Here is a 20,562-nt window from a genome sequence, read left to right on the forward strand (position 1 = left end):
GTTAAGCTGGTCTAAAGAGGTTTAACCTAACTCTAACCCTAGTAAAAGGCTTTAGGTAGGAACCAGGGGAGGATGATATGACCCTAAAATAATATCACGATATGACAAAACTCTGAAAAATACATTTATTTATTTTAAGAACACATGTTTCGAAAAAAATAAAGGTTATATTTATATGAATTAGATTTAACAATATTTTATTTTAGTATAAATGTAAGTATATAAAACATTCAGAATAAACAATGTTGTATATGAGCATATACCACACAACTAAAGTGCAGAAAATAGCACATAAACAGCAAATGTAAGCAATCATACAAAAATAAATAAATATATAAATAAATACCCTTAAAGTTTCACAGTATATAAAATAGTCACTATGCTAAATAAATGTGGTCTGTCTACTTGGGTTAGAGCTTTCACTGCCCTAGAAGGAACACAGCCAAGTGAGTCAAAAGCCTTACCAGCATCCCCACTTTTTCCCTTATAGCCTTTAGGCCCTTGCAAACCTTTCGCTCCTTTAGGTCCCTCTGGTCCCTCACGTTTATAAAAACCTGTGGATGAAAACAGAATACACGGCAGGTTATACTTATATCAGCACATATTTAATGAAAAATACAGTAATAATAAATAGCAGAGAGTGAACTAATGAAATAAACCAGAGGCGAACACAGCCAATCACATACCTCTCGTCTTTTTCTGTCTACTCTTAACACAATTTAAACTACAACTAGTCTTCACCACAGAGTCACGCGCTGGGTGACTGTCTGTGAGGAGTGTGGTGTGTTCTCCCTGTGTCCACGTGGGTTTCCTCCGGGTGACTGTCTGTGAGGAGTGTGGTGTGTTCTCCCTGTGTGGGTTTCCTCCGGGTGACTGTCTGTGAGGAGTGTGGTGTGTTCTCTCTGTGTCTGTGTGGGTTTCCTCTGGGTGATTGTCTGTGAGGAGTGTGGTGTGTTCTCTCTGTGTCTGCGTGGGTTTCCTCCGGGTGACTGTCTGTAAGGAGTGTGGTGTGTTCTCCCTGTGTCTGCATGGGTTTCTTCCAGGTGACTGTCTGTGAGGAGAGTGGTGTGTTCTCCTTGTGTCTGCGTGGGTTTCCTCCAGGTGACTGTCTGTGAGGAGCGTGGTGTGTTCTCCCTGTGTCCGTGTAGGTTTTCTCCGGGTGCTCTGGTTTCCTCCCATGTTCCAAAAACACACATTGGTAGGGGGATTGGCCATTCAAAAGTGTCCATAGGTGTGAATGTGTGTGTGTGTTGCCCTGTGAAGGACCGGTGCCCCCTCCAGGGTGTGTTCCCGCCTTTTGCCCATTGATTCTGCGTAGGCTCCAGACTCACCGTGACCCTGAACTGGATAAACGGTTACAGATAATGAATTAATGAAAAATCTCCAGCACAGAGTCACTTTCTGGGTGACTGTCTGTGAGGAGTTCGGTGTGTTCTCCCAGTGTCCACATGGGTTTCCTCCGGGTGCTATCATTTCCTCCCATGGTCCATAGGTGTAAGTGTGTGAGTGAATTTGTGAGTGTGTGTCGCCCTGCGAAGGACTGGCACCCCCCCCCCCCTCCAGGCTGAGTTCCTGCCTTGTGCCCAGTGATTCTTACAGTCAATATTAAATATAAGGAACCTATTTCTTTTTGGACATTTACCTGGCAGTCCGTTAGGGCCAGGCTCCCCAGAAGGCCCTGGAGGCCCTGGAGGGCCATCTGGTCCTGGAAGGCCTTCTACATGTAGTGCTGGCTCTCCTTTTTCCCCCTTTAATCCCTTAAAACCCGGATGTCCCCGATCCCCAGGCTCTCCCTTTATAATCTTTGCTGGATTCATAAAACATAAATATTAATACAATACAATATAATACATTTTAAACTGTGTATACAACAATTGCACAGTCATTATGGCAAACTGAAACCTACATACAATTTACATACCATCGCTGTCCAATTAAAAACATATATCTCCCAAAATAGCAACTTTACAGGAGAAGAACATTCCTATTGATCTTTTCATCATGATATTTTCACACAAGTGAGACTGCTGCAGTGTTCCAATGATGTAGTAAAATAAATATGAACAAAAATGGAGATACACTTTCTTGATTGGAATGCGATGATATGGTGTAAAAGGCTTAGCACATTTTACACACAGTGGCATTAAAACAAATGCCACAGTGCAAATTCTGTTCACCTGAATATCCTGGAACTCCTTCAAAGCCAGGGGGCCCTGAATAAAAAGCACATTATGAGTTTATATTCTGATCACATGAATGTATTTTTCATGAATCTGACAAATACATGCTTCAGAAATATGTTTCTACCTGGATCGCCCACAGGGCCGGGTGGGCCAGGAAAACCAGGAGGCCCCATCTGACCTTTGTTTATCTTATTTGTAGCAGACACCTACATGGAGACACATGCAGAGCTGAGGTTCAAATAAAGTGCTGTCATGTGGACAAAAAAAAACAGTCATAATTAGAGTTAATGCAAACGTTTTATTGTATGCACAACTCTTCCTCAGCTTACACTACTCAGTAATTCATTAAGCATCTCTTCTGCAAAGGCTTTATAGATAGAAACACTGACTGCAGGTACATACTAGATGAACACATTAGCCTTTAAATAAATAAATAAATAAATTACAACTTTTAAATAAAGTATAGCTTGTTGCTTGGGCTTTCCAGAATCCAATTAAGTTCAGATGTAAATTATATTACCCAATACTTTACAATTCCTTATTTTCGCTCGTATAATGTGTCCCTACTGTGGCCAGACGTCAGAGGGATGCTTTTTCATTAAGATCTATATCTATATATCCTCCCTTTAACTATGCTGTATATTTAGACAACACGATAACTATAACAATTAAAGATTATTTAAATTTCTCAATGTTTTTACTATATAAAGAAAGTCAGAGACATAAACAACATTTTAGATGTTTTAACTAGTCTTTGACTGTTTGATGTAAAAGGAAAACGTTATGACTCACGATTCCTGGGGGTCCAACAGTACCTCGATCACCTTTTGGTCCCTACACACAAACACACAAAAATAGGGACATGGCCGTAGGTTGGGTTAGATCCTGCTGGGGGATGCTAGGACACGGATCGTCAATGTATAGCCAAACCATTGGAGCACCCTCTGGTGGAGGTTGGATTGTTAGCAGTAAGGATTGTCATGAAGGTGTGAAGACATCATAAAACAATGTGAAATTATTTTAAACGTTAAAACTGAAGACTGCAGGAATGTCTGACCTTTGGTCCAGGAATCCCAGGAGGTCCTTGATATCCTTTATCTCCATTCGCACCCTGAAGGGCAAAAAAAAAAAAAAAACAAGCATTAGCTCTGTTTGACTTTCCGTTTACAGCCTGGACATGTTGATATAATTATGTTTAAAAACCAAAGAGCATTAAAAGATTGTTTAAATTCAGATGAAATAAAGATTTTTCTGATATTTTTGTACGCCACATTTCTCCTGTATATACATCTCGTTTTGTTATTTATATTTAAAGATTCTGTAAAAATTTATAATTTTGTTATAATGTGTACAATGAATATTTATTGTTTTCTGGTTATTAAAAATCAACTGCAGTGCGTTCAGAATCTTTTACAGTATGTGTCTTATATACAGTGATAGAAAACACAGTAACTCAGAGAAATATCCAGTTCAACACACTGCCTTCATTTCTGAATGTATTAGTGATAACATGCGAAAGGTTGCTCTTCCAAAGCACACGTACCTGAGGACCATACTCTCCATTATATCCATCTTTGCCCATTTTTCCCTAAAGATTCAACACATTCTTCATTATTAATATTAAATATCAATAAGTATTACATCACAAGTCAATATCAACTTCAGTGTGAAATATTCTGTGAAGACTGTGCATCATTAAACATAAACATAATTTCAATCAATTAATCACTTAATAAACAAAGTCTGAAATCAATATAATTTTATATATTTTTTTTTTTTACTTTTGAATGTACAAATGTATCAGATATGTTCAAAGCTAAAGGATGCAGTGACAAAACTCCAGAAACTTGATATAAGGTAAATGTAGAGCATTAATATCACACAGTTGTCCATCGCAAAGAACCGGTCTCCGTTCTAAATGTAAACCGTGGCATGCTCTTCTTGTGAACGGTTTGCATCATGTCTACAGACTGTACATTTTTTCACCACATTAAAAAAAACAGGGTGAACGTATTGTCTTTTGTTTCGCAAATAAAAGGCCTGATGAAGGAAACATGGACAGAGACAGATTTCAGCGTCAGTGATTTTACCTCTGATCCTGGATCTCCTTGGTCTCCTTTATGTCCTTTACATCCAGGAGATCCCGTTTGGCCCTTTGGTGCAAAAGAATAGTGCTCAATCCATCACAAGCAGTAAATGTGTGCATTATATATACTGTATATATGTTTTGAAAAAAGGAATTTTATCTTTGATGAGGCCACACAGATACTGAATGTGTTTGGTATAAACGATAAAGGCTGGCATTCAACAGTAAATAATGAATCCTCTATGTCTATGTGTGTGTGTGTGTGTTTGTGTGTGCTTACTTGCGGTCCTTCGCAGCCTTTATCTCCAGGATCGCCATGTTCCCCCTGCAACAGTGAGAGAGTAATTGTCCAGCATGCAGTGTTTTTAATTGTACTTAACTATATTTAAATTTGCTGAGGGCATACTTTGTGCTCCCTGGGTCCTGTTGCATACAGTTTGATCCCCTTTTGTCCGGGAATGCCAGGCGGACCTACGTCACCCTGCCGAAAACATGATTTTATTTCAGTTTTAATCCCTCAGTGTCACCACATCTCCACCTGCTCGACTGGGATACAGGTTTATAGCTGAGCGTACGCAGTCAGGATCGAATTAAAGACAACGAGAGATGACGCTGACCTTTTGCCCTTGGGGGCCTGGGATTCCTGTGCTTCGACCTTCCTGACCCTGCAAACATCACAGTGAAATTAGAGATAATCACAGAGCGAAAATCACAGCGACTTTCAACACCACGGCGCTCCTTTAGAACTTACCTTCTCTCCTCGAAGCCCAGGCCTCCCTGGTTCTCCCTGTCAATTTAAAACACATCGTTAACACTTCTGCACTGACTGCGACTGCTGCCCTGGCTGCACTGCACCGACTGCACACTTCTCACTGACTGCATTCATGTCACTAACTACACAGACTATGCTGACTTTACAGACCACTTTTGTTGCTGAGATTACACTGACAACTGTGATTGCACCAATTGAAGTGAGAATAATCTTTTTGTAATATTTTGGAACTGGTGCAGGAAAGTCTATACATTTTATATGAATATAAACTCCACGCTGTCGTCTTACTGGAGCTCCTTCAAATCCTGCTGGACCAGGTGCTCCGGGATTGCCTGGTGTCCCGGGCTCTCCCTGAAAAATAAGGATACCCAGACAAAAATAATAAACAATCTCACATCAAATGAGTTATTGTACAATAATAAGTAATACACAAAAAAACTGCAGTTTGTTCCGATAATATCAAAGTCTCTAAACACAAAAAATGAACAGTTTCTACATGAAATCAATGTATAATTTTTTTCTTTTCCTGTAAATGTAAATGTATCCTGATATCATATATGTATATTATATTTCCACTCCATGGTACCTACTATACTGTGTTCTATTGGACTCTATTGGACTTTACACTCTGTTTGGTCCCTGGTTGGTTTTCCCTTCCCCACCGATCCAAGGAGCATTTGAACCTTTTCAGAAGAACACGGGGTAAATTTACGAGCTTCTGTCATGAGTCAGATAAAAAGAAACATAATCTCTGCTGCAGTTGGATATTTTACAGTATGAGAGTTGGTGCTGGTCGTCTGCGTTGCGTGGTGTAGAGCAACGACTCTCTCTGGACAATCAGCGCTCTGCAAGGTTTAGTCCCTACTCGGCTCGCTCTGAACCATGAAAGAATAGCGACTAAACAAGAACCTGGTTCCCGGACCAATGGAAAAGCTGAGTAGAGTAGGGACCACACAGTGGAAAAGAGCAAAAAGTAACACCTACTGTGGCAGATATCACTACTTGGAGCCATCTAAATTGGAGCATCCAACAATATCTCACTGTTTTAGCACTTACCCCCTTCCCGTCTTGACCTGGGAAACCTTTCTGTCCTTTTTTAGGAGCTACAATGTCAAAGTGGTATGTATAGCCCTGAAAAAACAATATTTATTTCAGAAATCATATAAACATGTTTGCTATGAAATAACGGTGTTTGAAAAGTGTCAGACATTGAAGGATTAATCCTGAATGTTTTTTTCACCCATTATCTGTTCTGAAGGACTAGAAGATACAATCATTGAGGGATGGATGTTTTTGGTTGGAAGGGATGTACTCAGAACAGTATAAACAGTCTAAAAACTCCTGTGGCACTGCTGTGTCTGATCCACACTGTGAAAAACATGCACACAAACACTCCACTATCATGTCAGTGTCACTGGAGTGTTGAAAATGGTGTGATAACATTGTATGAATCGAGTAGTCACTATCATCGATGTTAATAACACTGAGATTTCTTCTCCAGTGAGAACCATCATGGACTTTTCTGACTTTTTCTTAACAACCCCATGTGAATAGAGCTTTTTCAGACAGCACATGTAACTTGGCCAACCAAATACTAATATTTCATTATGCTACAAACAGAGGTTTGACTGGTCTTTAACTCCTCAATCTAGACCTATACACACCTTAGAGCCTGGTTCTCCTGGTTTTCCCTAGAATTAAAGAAGAAAAATACAATCAATGGCTGTTAAACAGAAATGCAAATAAAATACTTTAAAATATCTTAATTAGTTTTTGAAGTTTGATCATTCATTTCATTATTGATTTCTGATCTAAGTGAACTTGAGTAGATGGTGTGAGAAGTCCCCCCCCCCAGGTTTTAAAACTCACTGGTTCACCAATAAATCCTGAAGGTCCTGGTGGTCCTTGAGGTCCCCTTTCACCCTAAAAACAAAGCAAAATTTCCATCCAAGTTTATTTTAAGGCAAATATTGCTTGAATTAACTTGTTGCACATGTATTAGTCTCATTACTGCATTTACACTTACCTTAGTTCCATTGCATCCTGGAGCTCCAGGTTTCCCCCTGGGACCCTCAAATCCTTGATGTCCCTAAAAAGAAAAATACCCCTTTAAAAATGAATTGGAAACTATCTCACATTTTAAAACGAGAAATTTTCTGACGAAGTACTTATCTCACTGTTATTGTTCTTTGTTGCTGTTGTTTTTCTTAAGTTCCTCCCACTCTGTGTAGCATCCCTCAGCACTCAGAGTGTTTTAGGAACTGTTTATCATATTAAAATTGGCAACTAATACAACTTTTACAACTTGAGATCAAAGTGAGACAGTGTCCAGTTTTAAAATGCTTCCAAAAGTAAAGTTTTGATATCTGTTTGCGCACGGTGCCACAGCCTGTAGTCTGTCAGTGAGAAGTGAGATATTTTCAGATAAGATAACACTATACTGATCCTAAAGGAAGAAGCTGCGGGGCCCAGGAACGGAATTTTATCAACAATAACGTTAACTAAGCTTCTTAACAGCGGTGTCCGACTGCGTCAATGACTTTAGAAAGATCAATAAAAAAAGCCCAAGCAGCGCTTCTTTCTATCTGATGCCTCGCTTACTTTATGAAGTGAATTTACCTGAGCTGATTTCCACATTTGTGGTATTCCATTGTTTAAAACAGACTCATTAAAAGTGTGCCTGTTATTTTATATTAAATAAATATTGTGAGAGAGAAAAACTGAACACAGTTTATTTGGGCTCTGCATTTAACCGACCCGTGGTAGTGATCTCACATACACACTAGTGATCAAGGACAGTGAACACACACACACTGCCACCTCAGCACCTGGTGAATACTTGGGGGTTAGGGGCCTTGATTTAGGGCCCCTCAGACAGGAAAGCTGAGGGAAAAGAATGTACTGATCCTTCACTCCCCTTGACCCAATTGTTCCTGCCAGGCCCGCTCTAAGAAAAATGGACCCAAATTGCCCTCTTGTTTAGCTTTTCTTGGATTAAAAGCACTAAAAGCTTTAGTTACTATTTACGTAGAGAATGAAGAATGAAATGTGAAATGAATGTGGCTTACTTCTGAAGTTCCCTCTGACACACTGAGGCAGTCTCGTATCTGCATTATCAACTATATAAGCTCTGAAGCTGTGAAATGTCAGTTACAAATGCTGATCAGAATTATGGCAATTCATATGTAAAACATACCTCGGAATAAGAAACTGATTGTTTCTGAGGGAACTGACTGCTTTCCAAAAACTACATAAGAGTTTACTAATCTGATCCAGTGCCAAGTTTCATGTGACATTTATCAGTTCAGTTGAATCATTTACAGCCACTCCACATCTTCTAAAGACTGCTGCGGGATTCAGTGATGTCTGGATCAAACAATAGGACCAAAGACTTCAAATGATCCAGTTTACTGTACTCAAGTAGGCTCCTTTTATTTAAGTGAATTATTCCATTCACCATTTAAGAAGTCTGTAATTGGATAATGCTTAATATGTAGTATATTGTCGGTTTTAAAAAATGTAAAAGAAAGCTAAAAGCCCTGATGTGCTTAGCTTTTCTTATGTGTGAAACTGCACTGTAGATCCTAGGTCTCCTACTGAATCATACAGTAATAGCTGAGACAGTTAGTCGTCTGTCTGTTTGGACGGATCCGGAAAATGTTAAAGTCGTACGGGGCAGACCCTCAGGAGCCAACAGCTTAGACCACGGATAAAACAGGCATTTCACACTACCACAATAACATTTAGACTCCACATACATAAGAGTGAACACACACACATACACACACATCACAGCAGTTGGGGGATAGGTGATTGCTCATAAACGCTTTAGCTGTGAATGTTGAGAGAGGAGAAAGCACAATTATGATACAATAAGTATGGGATCAGAACGAGTGAATGTTTGAATCATTAAAGATTTTTAAGCGCTAGGGTCCGACACTTTTGATGTTGTTGAGCTTAAAGAATTAAGAGTTCTCTTTGTCTTCTTTCTAGCTGCTGTCTCGCTGTGCAATCTCTCTCTCTCTCCCTCTCTCTCCCGCTCTCTCCCGCTCTCTCTCCCTCATCATACAAGTTTATATAACCTGACGCTGTGTCTAATCGAATTTAAACTTAAATCCAAAAATATACATCACAATGATGTTAATGTAACGACAAGCTTTTTCATATTTGATATTTAAAAGTGTCTCTCTCTGATGTAGATTTGTAGAAAGTACAGAGCTCAGCTCCAAAGTCACAGTGAAGCACCACATACAGACGTTTAACTTTTTACTTTTTAAGTTTTAATACTCTATTCCAAAAATACTCACAGGAACTCCAGGGGGACCGGCGTATCCAGGTCTTCCAATATGTCCCTGATAATGAGAATCAAAGTGAATTATTGCTGAAGCGATGTACCTGAATGAACACATGTTTATAAGAACACATACATTCATAATAGTGACACACATGAAAATCACACAGACAACTAAAAAAAAGAAGAGTAAATACCAGTGAGCCTTTATGTCCTGGGTCCCCTGGGCGCCCCATACTACCCTGTTACATACAGACATATGAAGTTACCAAAAATGTTCATAAAAAGATGCACACATCAGTGAATTTTGTTACCACTTAAACTTTATTTTCTCTTATTTCTAATGTCATTTGTTGTGCATCACATATACATACATATTTAAACATTTGAACAAGTTTGTCATTTAAACACAAACACTGTAAAGTCTATCATAATAATACCACTTGTTGAAAGCAATGTCTTCTGCACTTTTGTCTTATCTGGAAATTGGGTTTGTACCAGATACTTTAAAATGCCAGGCATAACTGCTCTTACATATTTCTACTCACACACGAGTCACATAAAAACAATGCATAATTTTACAGACCTTGTAACCTTTAGGTCCAGCATCACCTTCACGTCCTGGATGTCCCAATTCACCTGGACGTCCTTCTTCACCTTGGTAACCTGGTTCACCCTGAGAGAGAAAGATATATATATATATATATATATATCTCCTAGCTTTATCTCCTCGCTCCTTATTATCATTTAAAGAAGCAGGTTTTAAAAGCAGCCGTTCTGAAGAGGGTTATGTTGTTTAAACCTTTTGGTATTTTGACCAAAGATGATTTTCACCTCAGTTCTCATTTCTGCAACTGAATGTGCAGATTGTGCAGATAGAAATGTTGAGAGTAATGTTAAATTAATGTTTAATATTTTTCCTTGGAATAGTTTCATGCCAATGCTGTCCATACATGTCTCTCTCTCTCTCTCTCTCTCTCTCTCTCTCTCTCTCTCTGTGTCTGTGTGTGTGTGTGGGGGGGGGGGAGGTAGTGGTACACTTTACTGAGCATCTGAGGGTAAAAAATGCCCTTCGTGGATGTGAATGCTGAGACACATGCATAGCACATGTGTATACACACACACACACACACACACACACACACACACACACACACACACACACACACAAACACACACAGGCCCATTCAGACACAGAGAGCTACAGGTGTGTGACCATTGTTGATAAGCGTGCTGTATCTTCAAACCTCAATGGTGTAACACAGTCCATCAGATATCTACAGAAACATGGGTGGCCCTCAGGCAGATCCTGAACAGAGCCTCAAACGCTAGGCCACCCACCTGCACACAGTGTTTTATATAGTCTTCTGGAGCATGAGCCCATAGATAGCAATTTAATCTGAAACGTATTAACAACATACAGGCTATTTCTTCCACCACTAGAGGGCAGTATACTACTGCTCTTACAGTTTTTCTCGGTCATTTCTCCGGTCAGAATTGAATTTCCCAAAATGCGGTCATGAGAATCTGTGGCCCATCAAGAGGTCTAGAAAGACTCCAGAGTAATTCACCATGCAGCTCTATGTACATCTCTGCCTAAAGCGTGTTTCCCATGCTGATATTACTGATTTGTCTGATTTTGTTTTTCACAATTTGTGCTAAACAATTCTGTCTTTCTTTTCTGTGTCATAACGACACGGTTTCTCACTGACCAACAGTAAAGAGCATGAATGTGAATCTGGTCCAGTCTCTTTCAGGAAATCTCCCACACACAGTAATGAAACTTTGTACTGTTTATATGCACCTCACATTAGAAATGCAGCCTGTGCATATTCACTATCATCAGAAACATTCAGAAATAACGTACACTGACGGCTAAACGTTTTGACTGTCACACACACAGTCTTGTCATTCTGATGACAATGACATGTTCATAAAAACTTCATTTTGGGACAGGAACTAAGGATTTTGAGCAAGTTAATGTTGAGTTGCATGCTGTTTGTACAAAATGTTTTGAGAAATGCATGTAAAGTTGTGAAAATATAAATGATGATTTGAGAAATGCTCCAAAGCGACTGAGAAAACCTGTAATACACAATATGACCAAATATGGACTGTTGTTTTTCCTGAAGTAACTGTCCCCACTGTTCTGGGAAGGCTTTAGAGTGGAGGGAGTATTAAAAGGAAGACAGTGAAGGTTGGAGGATCAATTCAGGATCATTCTGGTACATCATTCTGGCTCGGCCCAAATCAATGGTGCTTGATGAATGGTGCTCCATTCTTCCAGAACACAGATCCACTGCTCCATAATTCAACACCTGGGGGGTTTATTGCCCTGGGCCACATGTTTCACTAAGCATGGTGACCTTAAGCTCATGTGCAGCTAATCCTAAGCCTTCAAAGCCTGTGAGTGTGTTAGTGACAGGGTGAGTGTGTGAAACTATCCACAGGTGTGAGTGTGTGAGTGACTGGGTGAGTGTGTGAGTGATTAAACCTGTTCACATCTGTGAGTGACTGGGTGAGTGTGTGAGTGACTGGGTGAGTGTTTGAGTGATTAACCCTGCTCACATGTGTGAGTGACTGGGTGAGTGTGTAAGTGAGTAAACCTGTTCAGATGTGTGTGTGAGTGACTGGGTGAGTGTGTGAAACTGTCCACAGGTGTGAGCGTGTGAGTGACTAGGTGAGTATGTGAGTGATTAAACCAGTTCACATGTGTGAGTGACAAGGTGAGTGTGTGAGTGGCTGGGTGAGTGTTTGAGTGAGTAAACCTGTTCACATCTGTGAGTGACTGGGTGAGTGTGTGAGTGATTAAACCTGTTCACGTGTGTGAGTGTGTGAGTGACTGGGTGAGTTTGTAAGTGACTGAGCGAGAGTGTTAATGACAGGGTAAGTGTGTGAGTGACTGAGTAAGTGTGTTAGTGACTGGGTGAGTGTTTGAGTGGCTGAGTGAGTGTGTTAGTGACTGGGTGAGTGTTTGAGTGGCTGAGTGAGTGTGTTAGTGACTGGGTGAGTGTGTGAGTGATTAACCTGCTCACATGTGTGAGTGACTGGGTGAGTGTGTAAGTGAGTAAACCTGTTCAGATGTGTGTGTGAGTGACTGGGTGAGTGTGTGTGTGAAACTGTCCACAGGTGTGAGCGTGTGAGTGACTAGGTGAGTATGTGAGTGATTAAACCAGTTCACAGGTGTGAGTGACTAGGTGAGTATGTGAGTGGCTGGGTGAGTGTTTGAGTGAGTAAACCTGTTCACATCTGTGAGTGACTGGGTGAGTGTGTGAAACTGTCCACAGGTGTGAGTGTATTAGTGACTGGGTGAGTGTGAGAAACTCTCCACAGGTGTGAGTGTGTGAGTGACTGACTTGAGTGTGTGAGTGACTGACTTGAGTGTGTGCGTGAGTGTGTAAACCTGTCCACAGGTGTGAGTGTGTGAATGACCCCAGGTATGGGTGTGAGTGACTGAGCGAGGATGTGAGTGAATGGGTGAGTGTGTGTCAGTGTCTGGGTGAGTGCGTGAATGACTGTGAGAATGTGTGAGTCTAATAATACACTCTAAAATTAAGCCCAGTTTGGCTTGAACAGCTGCTGTGTTTAAACCTGTGGGGCAGGTGTCCCATTCTCCGACCACTTGAACACTCGCGCCCCTTTTTCTCACCTTTCTACAACATCATCAAAGTGCACTCTCCCAGGAAGGCCTTAGTGTTCAGGGCACGAATTGGGACAGGGGGTCAGTGACACTTAGATTCCTCCCAGGTGTGTATAATTGTAAGGGGAAAGCCAGGAAGGCACTAGGGCAGGACTGAACCATTCCCTGTGAGTAATGGTTCAATCCAGGTTTCCAGGAGGGAGAAACCATAATGATGTTATTGCTGCCAGCTGCTCTGGCATTTGTAACGTGATGTGCATTATTATGATAAGAATTTACTGCTTAGATTAATGAGATTTCATAGATTGTATAGCTCACATTCTTACGGTGCTCCCAGCAACTCTGTGCTAACATTGCATTGATTCAATATTAGAATTAGTATGAGATAAAATACATACCCTGTTTCCTTTAATCCCTTCACAGTGGCACCTAGACGTCCGTCCACACACACATCCCTGGAAAAAAATTAAAAAAAATAAAAAAAAACACATTCAGTCCCTGGGCTACACGATGCATCAGAGAAAATATTCTTCAGCACATTATAGTAGTTATTAGAATTAGAACAGAATAGAATTCAACTTTATTGTCATTTCACATGTCACAAGTACAAAGCAACGAAATGCAGTGTGTATTAGTGCATTTGTGTAAAAATATTTTCATACAGAATACATAAAGAGATGCCCAAAATATCCACAGATACTTATGAAACTACAGGTAGACTCTTTAAAAGAGATGGAAAGTGCATCACAGATCCTGGTATGGTTTTATGAAGCCGCCAATCGTCAAAATGTAGGTTGCTGTATTAAATGCGCAGTAGAACAAAACTGGAGGCTTTGGTTATTTACACTCTCAGAAGAAAAAATGTCCCGTACAGGTACATTACTGTCACTAAAGGTACAAACAGTATAATCGAAGTATGAGTATAAAAAACTACAAAATGGAGTGTCAATCAATAAATCAACACAACTCAAAAATCTAAAGTTAATATAGAATTTGACAAAGTTTTGTTCCCTAATTAAATATAATGAATATGTAGTGTTAATGACTGGGTGAGTGTGTGAGTGACCGAGTGAGTGTGTTAGTGACTGGGTGAGTGTGTGAGTGACTGAGTGAGTGTGTTAGTGACTGGGTGAGTGTGTGAGTGACTGAGTGAGTGTGTTAGTGACTGGGTGAGTGTGTGAGTGACTGGGTGAGTGTGTTAGTGACTGGGTGAGTGTGTGAGTGACCGAGTGAGTGTGTTAGTGACTGAGTAAGTGTGTGAGTGACTATGAGAGTGTGTCAGTGACGGAGTGAGTGTGTTAGTGACTGGGTGAGTGTGTGAGTGACTGAGTGAGTGTGTTAGTGACTGGGTGAGTGTTTGAGTGACTGAGTGAGAGTGTTAGTGACTGAGTAAGTGAGTGAGTGACTGAGTGAGTGTGTTAATGACTGGGTGAGTGTGTGAGTGACTGAGTGAGTGTGTTAGTGACTGGGTGAGTGTGTGAGTGACTGGGTGAGTGTGTTAGTGACTGGGTGAGTGTGTGAGTGACCGAGTGAGAGTGTTAGTGACTGAGTAAGTGAGTGAGTGACTGTGAGAGTGTGTCAGTGATGCAGTGAGAGTGTTAGTGACTGGGTGAGTGTGTGAGTGACTGAGTGAGTGTGTTAGTAACTGGTTGTGTGTGTGAGTGACTGAGTGAATGTGTTAGTGACTAGGTGAGTGTGTGAGTGACTGAGTGAGAGTGTTAGTGACTGAGTAAGTGTGTAAGTGACTATGAAAGTGTGTCAGTGACGGAGTGAGTGTGTTAGTGACTGGGTGAGTGTGTGAGTGACTGACTGAGATTTTCTGAGAGTGTATGAAACAAACAACTCCCCGATCCCAACCCCCCACTCTGAAGCTCCACCAAAGGGGGCAATCATAGTTCTCGCAGGTTGTTTACATTCCGAAGGTAAGTGTCTTTTAAGGTGGTAACTTGAGTTTTTTTTATATTTTTACATTACAGTCTGTAATGCAGTTAGTTGTCTCCTGAATTTGGAGACATTTTCACCTTAAGTGTAAGTAAAAATAAGTCAGTATTAACCACATACGGAGCAGTCACATGTACAGCAATATCCTCTTTTCAGTTTGTGCTTTACAAAGCATGGAGTTCTCTCTGATGTCTAAAACAACTGCAGATGTCTGCCATGAGCAGAGAGAGAGAGAGAGAGAGAGAGAGAAAGAGAGAGAGAGAGAGAGAGAGAGAGAGAGAAATCCTTGCATACCGAACCGAGAGAGTGTGTTTTCTTAAACACATTAGACCAGCTTTGGGCACACAAATTGTAAAAATAACAAATTTTTTATGAAACAAATTATGACCTTAAACTTTAAAAATCTTTTTGAACAACTTTATAAGACATTCATGAAACACAGTGATCTAGGCCTCGTTTCAGTGAAGCTTATGCAGACAGTGCTGGGGGCAGACAGGGCAAAGGGATGTTATCGCAGCCACAAAGTGGGTCAGACACAACAGAGGCAAGATTAGAGATGGCTGCAGCAAGCATGTACAGTTCTGTTTAATGTAACAGAAACCACCATTGTTGGCGCAGGGGTTTGTGGGTACACAGTTCTGATGAACAAAAACCCGTTCACTGATCAAATCAGAATCTCAGTTCAGATCGGTTGTTTGGGTTTCCAGACTGGCACAGAAAGGGACAAGGGAAAAACAAACAGAGAGGGACAGATAGAGAGAGAGAGAGAGAGAGAGAGAGAGAGAGAGAGAGAGAGAGAGAGAGAGATTTACCATTTACATTACATAGAGTCATCTTTACCAATTTTAAAAGAAAATCTGTAAAATCTGTTCTTATTTTGGACTCAAACATTTTCACCTTAAGACAAAAGATTTGCCCCATTTCGCACTGGATCAGTTTTAACACAGATGTAATTTATAGTGTGTGATTAAAGCAACAAGAGGTAGTATTTTTACCTTAAAATTACAGCCTCCAAATCACAGTGATGCTCCACTGAGCTGTAAGAAAGAGAAAAGACCCTCTGTTGCAAATACTCCATGCTCAGACTGCACTATGGAGTTTCTGGATTAAGGTAGGAGATCACCTGCTCAATCCCCCTCCCACTTGATTTCAGGACAGTGCTGTAAAAGGGAATTACACTCAGCGATCATAGTGCTGCTTTAACGTACCAGTTAATACTGAGTAATATACCAGTGTATCAGATGTCCTGGTCCCAGCAATCACAACACACCAATAATCAGCTGTTGCTCTTCATTCTCTGTTTAGTGTTCATTGTGTTTCATGCTTTTCATTGGCCATTGGAGATAACAAAGCTGAAGCACATGTGAAAGTAGGCACAGAAAAAATGCTCAGCACATTTGTACAATAAGAGCCTGGTGTATTAAAGATATACATCATCTGTATCCAAATAAAAACCTGGATCTCTATTAGGGTTGGGAGGTATAACGGTATATTGCTGTATTTTAAAATATGGATTTGCTGTATTTAAAAATGAGAGTGGTATTTCAAAATTATGACATTATGTGCAATTAATAGAGCCATAGGAAGGAGGCGCTGTAGGAGTTCATTGACTGTTGATGTCACACTATGAAAATGGGTGGTGAAAATACACAAGACCATATGTGAGACTCATGCAGCCCGAGAGTGCACTGTGAGGAGTGTGGTGTGTTCGCCCTGTGTCTGCGTGGGTTTCCTCCGGTCACTGTCTGTGGGGCGTGTGGTGTGTTCTCCCTGTGTCTGTGTGGGTTTCTTCTGGGTGCTCCAGTTTCCTCCCACAGTCCAAAAACAGACGTTGGTAGGTGGACTAGCGACTCAAAGGTGTCCCTAGGTGTGAGTGAATGTGTGAGTGTGTGTGTTGCCCTGTGAAGGACTGGCGCCCCCTCCAGGGTGTATTCCTGCCTTGCGCCCAATGATTCCATGTAGCCTCAGGACCCACCGCAACCCTGAACTGGATAAGGGTTACAGATAATGAATGAATGAATGTTTTTCTTTGGACAGTGGTGGTATTCAATGGTTCTCTCAGAACTAAAGATCATTTAAACAGCTACAGCTTTGTTAACTTTCGTAAAAGTATGATGCACTTAGGAATAGGGACGCACTGATCAGACTTATTCAGTTCTGATACAATACATACATTTGTATATCAGTCAATACTCAGTAACGAGAGCTATGTTATAGGTTTTGACAAAACACACTGAGTACCAACATACCCCTGATTCTATTAGCAGCTTTCATTAGTCTGTTTACAAATCTTCATTTCACATGCAGTACATGCCCTGCACACATGTAAGTGTTTTGTGTGTCCTGTGTGAACTTATGATTGTATGTGTGTGTGTGTGTTTGTGGGTGTGTGCGAGTGTAAGCTGTTTTCTTCTGATGTCAACACTATTTTTTCACTTTTAAACATCCTAGACATTCCAGGCATGACACAGCACTCCCTGAAAAAGTCCACCACCGTCATTATGTAATTAACACTGGTGTGTTCCTGTCAGTTTTACTGAACCTACCACGCTTGTTCGTCTCTGACTCCGGGCCTAGGAAGCACTGTTAGAGCACAGGGGAATTCTCAATAATGTAATATATATAAAAAAAAAACACCAAAGTCATGTCACAGCCGTTAAACACAACTCACTGCGGCCGCTGACCCACTAAAATCACACAGGAAAATATTCGATTTTATCCAGGATTGCTGCAGAGCTACAGAACACACCATGCACATTCACTACAGGGAATACATTTCCCACAATGCACCAGTGTCTTTCCCAAAGCTTGATGAGCTCACGTTTTCAGTCAGAGCCAGATTAATTATTTTCCAATCTCCTGATCTCCAGACCTGAACTCACAAGCATTTAGAATGATATTTAAAACAAAAAGTTCATATAAGTATAAATCCTAGCCCCTTTTATTAATGCAAAATAAAGCTGATGCATATAAAAAACGTATGCTTGTGCTGAAGGATGCAATGCTGTTTTAATGCTGAAATATTATTTGATCATTTACAAGTGGTGAAGCATTTTTACAGTGATTAAACACAGCCATTATTCCACAGAGATTCTTCAGACAATCATTCATTCATTTTCCGTAGCCACTTTTTCCTCTTCAGAGTTACATTGTGTCTGAAGCTGACCCCAAAACACTGGGCAACAAGCAGGAACACACCTTATACACAGTTTTACACAGCTGTTCTACCTATGACCGCGGGTTTGGACTGTGGGAGGAAACCCACACAGACACAGGGAGAACACACACCACACTCCTTACAGACAGTGACCCGAGGTGGGGATTGAAACTACAAACCCAGGACAGTGTGTCCTCCCTGTATCTGTGTGGGTTTCCTCCAGGTGCTCCACTGTCCTCCCACAGTCCAAACCTACTTCGGTAAGTGGAGAGACTATTCAAACGTGTCCACAGGTGTGAGTGAGTGATGCCACGTGATGGACTGGAGGTTCCTTTACTCTTCTCCATGTGACAGTCTATTCCTTCTCCACTTTCCCAGTGGGGAGTCTCACTGACAGCTGCCTCAGTCGGTTAGAGAGGCAAACACATGTTCTGTTTCTCATCTCTCTGAGGATCATCCATAACTCTGCATTATGAACTGATTTTGGATGATTCTGGGTTGGAAACAAGACGATGAACCAAATTCTGTTTGTAAATACACTGGATAAAGGTAGGCCTTAATGATTTTGGGTAAATATGGGATTGGGATTTCAGACAATAATATGACTCTGATTTAAATGGATTATTTTCTATGATTTAAGATCCGGGGCTGTTTTTATAACCAGGAAGATCTAGCTTTAATTTTGAGAGCTGAATGTAGAGTGGCAGTTATGGGTGTGGTCATGTTCAGGGCACAGTGTTTGGTTGTCCCTGATTGGTCGGTTTTACATATAAGCAAAATGATTTTGAATGATTTGATTCTTTGCTTCTGTAATCGTCTGAGAAATTAAGATGATTTAACATATTTTGCATCTGTAAACACACCACAAAAAAAGAAAGAAAAACCATTAGTTCTGTTTCTCTCAGTTTTACAAGGCCACAAATTTTCTTCTCTGTTCTTCTCGGAGACACAGTGAAGATCTCTCACTTCTCAAACTCTGTGTTCACTAATGTAGAGATCTTTTAGGAGAACACCTCTTTTACTGTGGTCTCTCTCTCTCTCTTTCTCTCTCTCTCTCTCTCTCTCTCTCTCTCTCTCTCTCTCTCTCTCACACACACACACACACACTCTCTCTCGCTCAAACACACACACACTGGCCTGCTAAACGATCCCTGCATTACTAAACCCAGTATTTCAGCTGGAGCGCCTGCTGATCAAGCAGCTACCTTTAGAAAAGCGTGAAAGCATGGCCAAGCTTCAAAGCCCCTGCAGCTCCTACTGCGTCCACAACAGCAGTGTGAACAAAGAGCGCTGCCAGTATGCAGGTGAATTCACGTTCAGTCACGTCTGGACAAATAAACCCAGAGTGCCATGGGCACGCACACACACACACACACACACACACACACACACACACACACCCACACACACACACACACACAGTAATTGAATTCCATTTCATCAAGTATGCTCTAGCATTACAGACACCCACGATATACAGGCTTTTAGTAGGAAAAACACGCCCTAAACATATTCGCTTACAGACTCGCATGTGTGCACATACACACAAACACACACACACACACACACACACACACACACACACACACACACACACACACACACACACATTTTGTCTAAATTGGCTTCTAAATGGACATCACAAAACATGTACATCACTGTGCATAAGACCTAAGATTCAGTCTTGTGTTCATTGTCCACTACTCCCGATCTGAGCAGGTCTCGCAGGAAGCTCGAGCAGTCAGTGTACATCGTAAAATGTAAACAAATGTACAGTTTGAACACATTTAAAATCCTTTTTACTGCTGGGTTACATCATCTTGCTTTTTATTTCCACAGTTCTCTAACCAGTTCCCTGTAATAGGGCGCTACAGAGCGAGGAACAGAGGGAGTAGGGTTGAGTGTTATAACAGTAATACTGTGCACCGCTGTATTTATGAATGTGAACAGTATCTCAAAATTATGATATGTATTGGGTGTGTCAATTTTCTCTTCTTTGTCTAAGTATAAGGACAAAATTGAACTAATTGACATTTAAGAGAGCTACAGGGCGGGGGCGCTGTAGGAGCTCACTGACTGCTGAAAGCGGGTGGAGAAAAAATACAAGCCCCGTAGCCCACTGCTGTTGTTAGTTTAGCATTGAGTTTGAGTTAAAAGAGAGAGGAAGGAAGCTCATAACAGACAAAATACTCAGAAGACACTTCACTCGACTTTGTGCTCAGTGGTATGTAACGATACACTCCCAATGTTTATTTTATTTATTTATTTAGTTTGAGTAAAAAAATGCAACTTAAGTAAAATTAAAGAAAAGTTTTCTTTTATTCCTCCTCAAATAATCTACAAATTATTTTATGTTGTGCATGTCTTAATCCCTTATATTTGTGAGGTAGGTTTGGAAAACAATGCTGCACAGTCCCCTTTTTTGTCTAAAAACTTTAAAACAAATCATATAAATAAATAAAAAAATACAAATAAAGAAATTCTCCTCAAAT

At 40.7% G+C, this 20,562-nt stretch overlaps 1 protein-coding gene across 1 annotated transcript in view; it reads right to left on the reverse strand.

Moving 5' to 3' along the window:
- The window catches only part of col4a3 (collagen, type IV, alpha 3), a 52,100-nt gene that overhangs the window by 23,546 nt on the left and 7,992 nt on the right, over positions 1-20,562 (reverse strand). Inside the window, exons 2-22 of the mRNA XM_066666195.1 lie at positions 13,371-13,427; positions 9,919-10,008; positions 9,530-9,574; positions 9,349-9,393; positions 7,068-7,130; positions 6,911-6,964; positions 6,706-6,732; positions 6,098-6,172; positions 5,330-5,392; positions 5,021-5,056; positions 4,887-4,934; positions 4,676-4,750; positions 4,550-4,594; positions 4,274-4,336; positions 3,727-3,771; positions 3,241-3,294; positions 2,976-3,017; positions 2,308-2,389; positions 2,178-2,213; positions 1,643-1,807; positions 465-554 (exon numbers count right to left, since the gene is read on the reverse strand). Of these exons, the coding sequence (XP_066522292.1) occupies positions 465-554; positions 1,643-1,807; positions 2,178-2,213; positions 2,308-2,389; positions 2,976-3,017; positions 3,241-3,294; positions 3,727-3,771; positions 4,274-4,336; positions 4,550-4,594; positions 4,676-4,750; positions 4,887-4,934; positions 5,021-5,056; positions 5,330-5,392; positions 6,098-6,172; positions 6,706-6,732; positions 6,911-6,964; positions 7,068-7,130; positions 9,349-9,393; positions 9,530-9,574; positions 9,919-10,008; positions 13,371-13,427 (1,300 nt within the window). The remainder of the gene's footprint in view (positions 1-464; positions 555-1,642; positions 1,808-2,177; positions 2,214-2,307; positions 2,390-2,975; positions 3,018-3,240; positions 3,295-3,726; positions 3,772-4,273; positions 4,337-4,549; positions 4,595-4,675; positions 4,751-4,886; positions 4,935-5,020; positions 5,057-5,329; positions 5,393-6,097; positions 6,173-6,705; positions 6,733-6,910; positions 6,965-7,067; positions 7,131-9,348; positions 9,394-9,529; positions 9,575-9,918; positions 10,009-13,370; positions 13,428-20,562) is intronic.

This window comes from Hoplias malabaricus, chromosome 1 (genome assembly GCF_029633855.1).
Source record: "Hoplias malabaricus isolate fHopMal1 chromosome 1, fHopMal1.hap1, whole genome shotgun sequence".
NCBI classification, from domain to species: domain Eukaryota; kingdom Metazoa; phylum Chordata; class Actinopteri; order Characiformes; family Erythrinidae; genus Hoplias; species Hoplias malabaricus.